Here is a 13086-nt window from a genome sequence, read left to right on the forward strand (position 1 = left end):
GAATGAGTGGAATAAGCTTCCAGAGTCTGTTGTGGGTACTACGACCGTGAATGGGCTCAAGGCAAGGTATGATAGATACTGTGTCAATGTCGAATAGTTGTTCTTGACATGATGTTAGGGCCTCCCTCAATGAGTCTGTCGACTCCTTGGAGTTGCCCGGAACAATAATAATAATCCACGAGTTGCCTTCACTTGGATTACTTAAAAGACATGGGCACTGCCCAAGTGTCCATATATTAGCCTTTTATTAGTCCATATGATAAAACTTTCAGTGTCCTGTCAGCTGTTTTGAACTGGTTATTCGAAGCCTTTGAGTATTTCATTAGTAACATTCCTATACTCTTGGTACTTTATGTTAGCTAACATAAAGTACCAAGGCAGTTAACATAAAGAAAATGCAAAAAGTGGTCTTTGTTGGAGTTCAGAACAGCTGTCAGGCCAGTGAAACCTTTATCAAATGGACTAATAAAAGACAAATATATTGATGCTTGGGCAGTCCCCATGTCTTTTAAGTAGTCCAAGCTAAGGCAACTCGTGGATGCTGAGAATTTTATTCTCGTAAGCTCTCAGGTCAACTTACGGTCAACTCTCAGGGCACTTTCATTATTTCTACAAATATTCAGCTTTGAAATAATGTTGGATTTAATATCCACTCTGTCTATGTAATTTTACATTGCTAAAATGAAGCCTTTTGGCTCTTTCTTTAGCAACATTCCTATATGCCTAGTGGGATTGGATTCATTTCGTACGCTTCTGTTTAGATCTCCAACAAAACCCACATTTTGCATTTTCTTTGTTAGCTGTCTACTCTAATGACTTGAAAAATCTGCTACTTCTTCCATAGAAAAACCTTTGGTGAGGGCATAGGCACAAATAAATTTCATTCTCCATTTCCCCATTTTGAAGTATGTCCACATTACTTTTCTTGAAACTGCCTTTCAATCAAGAAATTTATTTTCATGTTTGGTGTTGAATGCTATTGCTACTACTCCTTACTTTCCTTGATCATTATTGCATGAATATAGCATCCTATAATTATTGTTTAGTTCTCACCTGTTTTTGTCTTTGTCTCAGATATGCCAATTATGTCCATGTGGTACTTTTCCAATTCTTCTGCAAGTTTGCTTTCCTCTCCAAATACTCCTTATACTAATGGTTCCTATCTTCAGTTATTCTGACTTAGGGTTTAATTCTTCTTCTTGATGTTGAAGTTTGTTCCAGTAGTTGACTTTTCACTAAGCAGTAATCGCAACAGGGATCTTTTCTAACCAGGCAATGTCCCAGCCAGCATGAAATCTCATCATACTGTACCATCATGTACATATTTGTGGTTTAAGCCAATAGAGAGAATAATTTGGCAAAGCCGGCTAAGTCCCAAATGGTAAGCCTATCCTATTTTGTTCAGTTCCCAATGGATATACTTAATGGGGTGCACTGCATGTAGATGAGGAGTGGACATTATGTCAGTAGCCCCAGTCAGTTCTCCAGATTCCTTAAGGACTATATGAAGGTCTCCTCTCCTACCAGTTATGAGGTTTTGATCCTTATTCAACCATAGTGGGGTTTCTGGACTATGTAAAAAATAAATTAAAAAATATAAAAAAATAATATAGAAATGAAAAAAAAAAAAAATCCTTATCCTGCCAGTGGTACAAATGTACTATAAGTTGACAAATAACCTTTTGTAAGTGGGAACCACAAATAAATAAATAAGCACAGATAAAAAATTAATAATATCGAAAAACTTAATATTATAATACCGCAATTTAAAATACTATCCTGATGATTACTGCTAATGAGAGAAAGCAATAACATAGGAAAAACAGACCAAATACCAAACTTAGGAACAATGCTCTACTAGTGAAAGATGAAAAACAATTAATGCAAAGTTCACGACTTTACACAACTGATCACCTACCTTGTAATGTCATACACCATCAGTGCTCCTGCTGCACCTCTGTAATAACTGCGTGTCACTGCCCTAAAGCGTTCTTGTCCAGCAGTGTCCCATATTTGTAATTTGATCTTCTGACCACATACTTCAATTATTCTTGTGCCAAATTCAACTCCTATTGTATGAGGACAATCTGCCATGACTGAAACAGAGAGAGAGTTGCCAATTACAACAGGTTTAAATAAAGGGCTTTCACTATACGAAAAAAAAAGTACAACATTTTCAAAAAATATTAAGCAGTGTTTCTAATATAAAGGAGCTGTTAAAAAAATAATAAATATTAAAAAAAATTAGAAAATGAATGTCATCATTCCATCAAATGAAATCATTTCGATGAACACTAAGATATTCTGCAATACAGTAAGATCTATGTATACTGCACACCAAAAAAAGGTTCACTCACTATTCTATTTGCATGGTACTTCAGGATTTCAACTTATCTTAAATAGATTACACATTGGAAATACACACAAACCTCCTAAAAAACCATGCAGATCCACTTCTATAAAACTACACTTACTCTTCCAAAAAATTCAACTACCAGCGTCTTTGATCACTGTTAGTCTCACCTCTCCCAAACAAACACTACTTCTCTCCTGCTCACCTCCTGACACTTTATTATTATTATCATTCGTGACACCTCCAAGGAGTCCGAAGACTCATCGCGGGAGGACACCCACAACTGTCTCAACTACTACACCAAACCTCTACTACGAAATATCTCCATCAACGCCATCTACCACCCACCTCCACCACTACCACAACTAGTATTTTTTGTCTATAAATTGAGTGTGTTCTGAAGGGCCGATTTGTCTGTATGTGGGATGAAAAACCAGAGTTTCCAGGAGAAAAAACCCTGCTACCTCCATATGAGATCAGCTAACTCAATGAAGCTTCTTTATGAAGCTCATACCTGCCCAATGTCAGAATAATGTTGCCACATTTGGGGTGGTGTACCTAAAAACTCCCTCAAAATGTTTGATTGTATTCAGAAGCGAGCAATTTGCTTAACTGATGATCCCTCCCTCACAGAATACCTCCAGTCATTTTTCCATAGATGCACTGTCACTGCATTATGTCTCTTCTGTAGGTTCTGCTCAGGTGAAATAATTGCACTAACCTTTGCAAAATTGTTATACGTCCATATTTGAGCATTTCCAACTCAAATGGTGGTGCTTTAACCTTGATTTACAGTGTTACAAAATCCAAATATACTTGGAAGATTGTGGGCACTTAAGTAGTGTTAGAATGATAAACTCTGAAAACTGAAAAGGTAGTGCTGGCACATATATTTTTTCTGGTAGCCAATGTCAGAGTGCAACGTAATTTCCTCAATTTGATCTTCAGCAAATGAATTTGCCATTGCTACAGCTTCTCAATATCATCAACCATTCAAAACTTAAGGGAAACAATCATTCAAAACTGTATTCTTTCATAAAATCTCAATTTTCTCTGCTCATACTCTTCTAAGAAACACAATTCATAACTTACTTACTTTTAATGGTATCAAACACCAAATGAACTAAATTATAAAAAGATGTATACGCTGGCTTATATTTTGCTGGATTTCAAATCACCATCCTCAGATTCTAACACCATGTTACAGTTTACATGTGACAAATGGGTATAAGTGAAACAATTTAAATCGTAATGGACAAAAGATCCAAAGCAGTGATTCTCAACCACTGTGCCGCCACTGCGAATACCCATACATAAGCGGCATCAGACAAGTGGTTCAATCAGTTCTACCTTCCTAGCGGGTACTGGCTGAACCAATTCAATATTAGTTTAGTCTACTAGTCGCCCACTTGATGTGTGCATATGGTTAGTTACAACTTATATATTCGTTTTCGTACGTGCAATACCACAATATTGTGTAGTCAAACTTAATTAAAACGGATTCAAAGGCAATATACAATATGTCGTTTTTAATAATTTTTTGACAAAATTATTTTTATTTTCAATGAATCCCCTAAAATGGATAAAAAAAAAGCTTAACGACAATAATGATGATGCTAGCGATTATGCTAACGAGTCCAGTACAAGTAAAGATGTTTCCTCCGCAAAAAAATGTAATGTTCATCGTAAGTATAATGATGACTTCTTAAAATTTGGATTTACATCTACAATGGAAAATGATTCTGAGCAAGCTCCAATGTCACCTGCTCACTAATCATCCTTCGCTAGCATCAAAAGACAAAGCCTACTTTAAAAATTTATTATCTGCAAGATCCAAACAATTAAAGATTTTTAAAAAGCAAATTAGTGTCTGAAAAAGCTAAGATAGCGTCTTATGAATTATGAAGTGGCTGAATTAATTGCTCTCAAATTAAAATCTCATAATTTGGCTGAAGAAATTATATTACCTGCTTGTCGTAAAATTGTAAAAAGAATGATCGGTGAATCAGCAGAAATTGATGTTTGTAAAATACCACTTTCAAATGACACAATTCATCACAGACTTGTCACGAAATATTGAAGAAAATACTGCTAAAACTCTTGCAAATTCAAATTTTGCTTTACAAATTGACGAAACAACTGATATTACGTGAAAAGCACACTTAACTGCATTCGTTCAATTCATTCATGAAAATGATATAATTAATCAATTTTTATGTTGTCGTGAATTATCTGATTTCACAACAGGAAAACATATTTTCGATGAAATTAATTTTTATTTACAAGAAATTAAAATTTCGTGGAATTTGTGCATTGGCATTTGTACAGATGGTGCTCCGGCTATGACAGGATCTATAAAATGATTTGTAGCACATGTAAGAGAACATAATGCAAATATATTAGTTACCCCATTGTTTTTTGCATCGGGAAACACTCATTACAAAACAATTACCATCAGAATTGAAAGTAGTGCTGGAACAATGTGTTAAAATGATTAATTATATAAACTCAAGACCATTAAAAAGTCGCCTGTTTAGTCAATTATGCCAGGCTATGGAGTCTAAATACGAATCATTGTTACTATACACGGAAGTCAGGTGGTTATCCAGAGGGAAAGTTTTGTCTCACGTGCTTGAATTAAAAAACGAGATAAAGATATTTTTTGAACAAGATAATAATGATTTTGTTGGATGACAAAATATGGTGTGCTAAGCTGGCTTACTTATCTGATATTTTTGTTGTTTTTAATAACATAAATACAAGTTTGCAAGGACCAAAAGAAAATATTTTAAACTCAACCAATAAATTGTTGGGATTTCAAAAAAAAATTACTTTATGGAAGAATAAAGCACAAGAAGGTAGTTTAGAAAAGTTTGAGTTAGTTCCAAAAGATTGTTATAAAATAATTCATAAAATAGTTATTGATCATTTAACAACACTAGAGCAAAAAATTGTTCATTACTTTCCAAATTTAGAAATAAAAAAATTTGATTGGATTTGGAATCCATTTGTGATAAACAACACATCAGTGTATGAACTAACTTTGAAAGAAGAACTGATTTCTGTGTGTAATAACCGAGATTTAATTTCAAAACATTCAGAAGAATCAATTAATTCGTTCTGGATTAATCTTGGATACGATTATCCAACAATATCACAAAAAGCTTTAAGTGTGTTATTACAGTTTTCCACATCTCATTTGTGCGAATTCAGATTTTCGGCTTTGACCAATATAAAAACGAAAAAAAGATCCAGACGTTTTAAATCTGGATCACGAAATGAGAGTAGCATTATCATTTATACACCCAAATATAAATGAAGTTATCAAAAAAAAAAAAAACATGCTCAAATTTCGCATTAAATGTAATTTATCATTAAATAAACATTTTGTTTACTTTGTAATGCAATTTCATTTTATATTTTATTGCAAATTATTATTCTATGCTATTTTTACAAAATATATTATAGGTACATGAATTAACCAAGTAAAATTCTTTTAAATTTATTTTATTGTTAGTGTGCCGCCAAATTTTAAAATTATTAAAAGTGTACCGTGACGAAAAAAAAGGTTGAGAATCACTGATCTAAAGTCTTAATTTGGCACTCTCTCTAATGTAAAAAAGTAACTATTACAGTTGTATAGAAGTTCATCTTAGGATATCATTCTCCCAAATTTTTGGCAAAATTAAGCAGCTATACTTGTTAAGGTTAGGGAGAATGCTTCATAGCCATTGTAGATTCTAAAAGTAATCCTTCTGACCTGTAAAGACTTCTATATAGCATATTAGTTTTCTTCCTTCTAATCAATCCTGTGTGATGTGGTGACCAAGCATGGTACGTCAGCCCAGACTTGCCATAATAATGGTAGCAAATGTATTTCTTATGTCCTCCAAGGCAGATGTTAAGAGATCATCCTGTCTGCCCAAAAGAAATTTGAAATCCTGCAATAATGTCAATGTACTATGCTCCAACCACAACTCCACTGTGATTGCATGGTTATAAATTTATTGTCACAGGTATTTACAGAAGAATGCTCTCAGTCAACGTCATAACTTCGCTATTACATCTAATCCAAAATTAGAAATTATGATGAACACAGAATTGAGCCACTACAATCTTTCACTTTCAATAGCCAATAATGTTCGTTTAGATATAGCAAGTATCCTAAATAAATCTAAATCACCTAAAAGTAATATATCACAAAATGCAACAGAAGCTTTAAAAAAAGTTATAAGAATATAAATATTGTGATTACTAAAACTGATAAGGGTAATGCTTCAGTTATCATGAATCAAAAGGATTACAACAAAAAAAATTCAGATTTCCTAGGTGACAATTCTACTTCACAGATCGAGAACCCACTATGTCTAAAAAGAAAAATGTTCATAAATTATTCATTGAAAAAAAGTGACTTCTTGGCCCAAAGAAATCATCAAAAAATAAAATAAAATCTCTACACATTAAGCTACCCCATAGGCAAACAGGATCCAAAGTGCAAGTTTTCATTTGACAATCTGTCATCATCTAAATCCCAATTATAATCTTTGTAACTCTTCTTTGCACCCTTTCCACAGCTTCTTTATCCTCCTCTAACTTGGGAGACCAAATCTGCACACGATAATCGGTGAGGTCTTATCAAGGCCCTATTAAGAGGCAAAATGACTACCTTATCCTTACATGTCAAAGTTCGCTTCAACATTGCAATTATCCTCCGAGTTATATTTACAACTTTTGCTATGTGACCTTTGAACTTTAAATTGGCATCCACCATTATGCCAAGATCCTTAGCTGCATAAGTTTCTTGTAGCATAATCCCCCTAATATAATATGCAGCTGGAAATTACATCACACCAAAGTGCATAACTTTATACTTACTAACATTAAACTGACAGCCATTTTAGTTTGCCCAAATTTCCAGCCTATTCAAATAATTTTGTAAATGCCTGATATCAGTAGCATCCCTGATTGCCCTGCCTACCTTTGCATCATCGCCAAACAATTGCACATAATGTCATTAACATGTTCATTGCCAATCACGCGATGCAAGTTCTCACCAAACGGCCGATCACGCGTTATTGTGTGGACGTCGCTAACTAAATAAAAAAATAAAAAAAATTTGGCCACCACACGAAATTCCAATTTTCAGCTTGGCAATGAAAGTGTTAATATACAGACTGAACAACAATGGCCCAAGGACTGAATCCTGAGGTACACCACCGGTCACCTTAAATCTGGCAGATTCACACCCACCATATATCACTTTTTGATATCTGTCTACCATCTACCGATCCAAGTCAAGAGTTCATATTCCAATCCCATATTCTCAGTTTATACAACAGCCTTTTGTGTGGTATCCTAACAAATGCCTTCACAAAATCCAATATTATCATGGTGTATCCATCCCCTTTATCCAACTCATCCAAAACATTGTTATAAAATATAAATGAAATATTAAAATATGACCTTACTTTAATAAATCCATGCTGCTCCTTGCAGAGTATAGCTTGCTTGTCTACACATTTCTGTATGCAAGTTCATATCAATTTCTCTAAAATCTTCAGTACCACACCAGTATCAACACTGAATGGGATAAAAGTACAATGCCATACATAGAAGAGGACTACAGGTCTCGCAACCTAAAAGAAGCCACAGTAGTTATCTGTTCACAGAAATCCTTTGTGATATCTGGAAATCACTCATAAGATCTCTCAACACAGAGTTCAACTTCACAGCCAATTATAGGCTGCACCTGTTTAATGACTGACCAAGTGTTAACATCCATGCTCCATGCATTTATGTAACAGTTTCTATGAATCTGATATTTTTTTATCTTTCAGTTATGTATTAATTCGTAACTTCTCATTTTTGTTTTTAAGCTGTTATGTGTAGATTTATCTGCCCAGAAGAAACCACCAGTTAATGTGCCAAAACTAGTAGGCTAATAGTTTGTATCAAAATCTTCGATCTATTAAACCCAATTTTTCTGTCATCTTATGTAATACGTAGTGGTCGAAAAAAACATCATGAATGGACTTGATGGGGAAGTCAAATGAGAGTACGTAAACTAGAACAGCTCAAATGCAAGAAAGCAGAACTTCTGAATCAACGTACGTTTCTAAACAAAATGTAGAAACAACAATATAATTCCAAAGTTTTTACTTACCAGAGAGCGTTTCCATTCTAGAAGAGCCAAAGAAATCTATTGAAAAATGTCTTTAGCATCATTACACAGGAGGATACAATACACAAGTTTTGCCCTAAGTCAGGTTGATTCATTATGCCTTAATTTACACTACGTTATTTCTAGCAGCATAGATGCTCACCTATGATCCCGTTTGGACGATATGATTATTTAATAGAACATTCTTAAATAGCAAGAACAGACATATCAAAAAATTCAATGCCTCATATGAAAAGAGTTTCAATTCAAGACCTAACCTTCCTGACAAAGTTGTTTTCAACTTTTCAGGTCACAACTTAACATCTGCAGAAGTTAGCATCCTAAAAAAAGTTTCAATTTTGTAGTCACTCCAGAGTTTATACCTAAAATAGACATTATGTGCAATGTTGAGAAGGCTCTCCATTTTTTACCTGAACCTGCTGTGAATGATATAAGGCTAAAGACTGCATTCTTTCTCTCATCTTCTCGACGTCCAAAAAAAGAACATAACCCCCTTAGAAAAAAATGCACTGACGAATTTAAAAAAGAACAAAGAGATAATTAGCCTCAAAGCTGACAAAGGCAATTCTACTGTCATTTTAAATACGAGAGATTATGTATCAAAAATCTCATTTTTACCTTCCGACACATCCACTTACTGTCAATTAGACTCAGACCCTACTTGGACAAACCATACAGAAATCAACAATCTTCTGCGTAACATGGACACATGGCCAACAGACCTTAAGAAGAAACTGAAGTCAATGCATCCGCTAACTCCACATTTATATGGATCGCCGAAAGTACACAAAACCGATATACTTCCGTCCGATTGTAGATGGAATAAACTCCCCAACTTAACTTGTTACCCAAACATCTTGCACGTCTTCTAAAAGCACACATTAGAAATACAGACACATATCTCAAAAATACACAAAATTTATCGAAAAGCTAAGAAATATCTCTATATCAAGAACAGACATTCTAACTAGTTTAGATGTTCTATGAATTTGATGTTTTTTCACCTTTCAGTTATGTATTAATTCATAACTTAAGCTCGTTTTTGTTTTTAAGCTGTTATGTGTAGATTTATCTGGCCCAGAAGAAGCCACCAATTAACGTGGCAAAACTAGTAGGCTAATAGCTTGCATCAAAATCGCCAATCTATTAAGCCCAACTTTTCTGTCATCTTATGTAATACATATTAGTCGAAAAAAAAACATTTATCATGATAAAATTCTTTTTAATTGCGTACAGCATGCATAGCCAATTTCTTTTCATACTCTGATTTAGTTTTATGCACAATACTCATTATTCTTCTGGACTGAGCTTTATATATTTCATAACTCCTCTTGCTCTTATTCTCACGATATTCTTTCCACATCATCTTCTGGTGGATCTCTTGCTTAATAAGGTTGCACATCCATTTCCCCTCCCAACCTATTTATTCTTCAAACACTAGGGATATATTTTGATAGTTCCTCATTTATGCACTTTTTTAAAGATTCCTATGCAAGAAATCTAACACTCTTTGACCTTGAGTTCCTTCTTTCACATGCTGCTTGAGAAAATTGTGTTGCAGCAATTCAATAAATTCCTCTTCATTCTTTTCATGAAACTTCTCTCCAATCAATGTTTGGAAAATTAAAGTCACCCATAATGATCATTCGTGTGGTACCATAAGGCTAAATTGGCACATTTCTTCGTTTCCTGCATCTGAGCTACCAGGTCTGTAGCAACACTCTACCATATATTTCATGCTGTTAACCTGCACTTCACACCAGATAGACTCAAACTCACCACTACATGAGACATTGTTGTTTTCTTGTGTTTCTATCCTAACTGGACTTAAATCATCTGATATCATTGGTAGTATTTCTCCTCCTCTCCTATCTCTTCTGTCATTACTAAAAATAGTGTACCCATTACACTTAATCCCAGTTACTATATCTGATTCTGATAGCCAGGTTTCACTAATGCCAACAATCTTGGGTCACATCATATTCAATACAGCAACGAACTCAACCCCTTTCTTTCTGATGCTCCTGGCATTTGTTAGACATAAATTCCAACTAGTTTATTCTTATAATTAGATATGCAATCTATTTGGCCATGTTGCAGAACTATTTCTTTTCCCTCCCCAGACATACTTAAAAGGTGCAAAAACCAAAGCGTATATTTCTATCCCTTTGCCAGATGCATAACCATTTTCGAAGCTATTCATATAGCTATCATGTTTGCATACCACAGCTGAACTTTCACACACATTTTTCCCATTCCTCCCTTGATAATTTAGTTTTTCTGACTCTCTGCATTAAGTCTCATCCCAATAAGTAATTTTTCCAATCTCCTGATGCCAAATTAAATGAAATGCAAGCCATCCCTCAAATACAAGTCTCTTTTTTTTCCATCAAACACACTTCACACATCTAAAAATTCACATCATTTCTTCTACACAGCCTGCACATGGAATCATTTGCTATCACTTCCCTCCTTAACTCAGTAATATCATATCTGGGTAGCAAACTAACAATTTTATTCTCTTACATTTCTTTCTCGCTTCTTCCAACAGAAGCGAGATATCCTTTCATATCCTCTTTCTCTCATACTATATTTGTTGCTACTTAAATTATTAATTCCTACAAGAACTACCATCTCTTTTACTTCCATTTTCTGTTTTTTGCTTACATTTGTTATATCTTTAATTTTTGCCCTTGGGAAACTAAGTAGTGACTCCCTTGGCAAGCACAAATTTTATGAGTGAAAATCACTATACCATATCACTTCTTTTTTCTTAGATTTTAATTGACTTACCTTGTTGTTATTGTTATTATGATTACCAAGTTCAGTGCTTTCCTGCCTCTTCTTGTTCTTATCCTTTTTCTTATGCTGTCTAAGTTAAACATTTTAAAATGTTTAAAACGTTAAAACATTTTCCCACTTTTTCTAACTCTCTGGCCAGTTTTCTAATAATTTCTTTTAATCAGGATATTTCCAATGTTAGATTATCCTCAGATATATTATCACCATCATTGCAGCAATGCTTCTGCTCATCAAAAGTTCTCCTCAATAGTAACAACCTTAACTTGTGGTTAGGCACTAACCTGCTGTGATGAGTTTTCGGTACCATTCATAAGAGTAGTAAAAACCAATAATATTTCTACAATTATGTTATTAAATGCTGTAGTACAATAAATACACTAAAAAAAAAAAAACTACAATACTAAAAATACACCAATAAATCAACAAAAATCACTGATCTTTCAGGAGCTTCCTGATACCATGTCTTTTTGACAGAGCCTCACATTCACTTTAATATATTAGACACAGTCTCAACCAAATAACTTGGATTCATATAATCCTATTAAATATCATGATGGTGTGCTAAATCCTATTTAAATAATCTGATTTAAACAGGATTTACACAGGATAAAAAGAATGGGCAGTGAAACATTTAGGCAAATAAATTTAACAAATACAAAGCCAACTTTTAAAGGATGGGAATTCAATAATAATACAGAACAGAGGGAGAAACTGATATGAGAATTTCTACACACCTACACTTATACACTTAGAGACACCCACCTGAGTCAACATATGATAATGGTAAATATAAGCATGCGAGAAGAGTTTTGGAATTGGTAATAGCATCTAAGTAATGACTAATAATGCAATGTCAATTTATCTCTAACTTAAGAGAATGCTCAGGTGTACCTTGGAGATGACCAGACTGGTGCATTAGGGATATATGCCAAGCTATAGGGGCAGGGAATTATAGTAGATGAGTAAGCTAGGCAGAGGCCAACGAAACAAGAACTTGGTGCAAAGGAGATTAATAGAGGCAATAGAGGTAGATACCTTCACAACAGCTCACATTATTTACAACAGAAGTTTGGAATTATCATAACCTTATAAAAATGGGGGTGCTTAAGGGTCAAAGGTGATTAACTGAGAGGAGACCTCCACATAGCCTTTAAAGGAATGCGGAGAACCGACCAGGGATTCTGACCTAATGTCCAATCCTCACCTTCTCGTGGTGCACCCTGTTGGGTATCTACTTGGATACTGAATGAACGAGGATGGGCTGGCAATTTGGGATTTAGCCGACCAAATTGTATTCTTATTGGCTTAAACCAAAATACAAAATGATGGTACATGACAAAATTTCATGCCGGCTGGGGCATCGCCCGGTTGAACAAGATCCCTCCCCGTTGTTTTCGCCAGGGAATCAGGGCGAACAGCGAAAAGTCCGCTACTGGAACAAATCTGAAAACACAAACCAACTCAACATCACCAGAGTTAAAGATCGGTACTATCAATGTAAGAAGCCTGAATGGCAAAGAAATGGAGCTAGCTGAGGAATTAGATAAGTACCAGATCAACATAATAGGAGTGACTGAAACAAAAAAGACCAAAACTGGTGAGATCTTTCTGAGCAATAAATACAAAATATTATATTCAGGCAATGACAATCAAGGAAAAGAAGGAGTAGCCATAGTATACAACACAAAATACGAGGCTAATCTTTTTGAATGGCAGTCAGTCTCAAGTAGAGTAATGTGGGCAAATATAA

At 34.5% G+C, this 13086-nt stretch overlaps 1 protein-coding gene across 1 annotated transcript in view; it reads right to left on the bottom strand.

Moving 5' to 3' along the window:
• LOC150103688 (ras-related protein Rab-14-like) overlaps positions 1-13086 on the bottom strand; it is a 204360-nt gene that overhangs the window by 139753 nt on the left and 51521 nt on the right. Inside the window, exon 3 of the mRNA XM_090396494.1 lies at positions 1919-2096. Coding sequence (XP_090252620.1) covers positions 1919-2096 — 178 coding nt within the window. The remainder of the gene's footprint in view (positions 1-1918; positions 2097-13086) is intronic.

This window comes from Typopeltis vanoorti, chromosome 8 (genome assembly GCF_054136105.1).
Source record: "Typopeltis vanoorti isolate ZY-2024b chromosome 8, IOZ_Tvanoo_1.0, whole genome shotgun sequence".
NCBI classification, from domain to species: domain Eukaryota; kingdom Metazoa; phylum Arthropoda; class Arachnida; order Uropygi; family Thelyphonidae; genus Typopeltis; species Typopeltis vanoorti.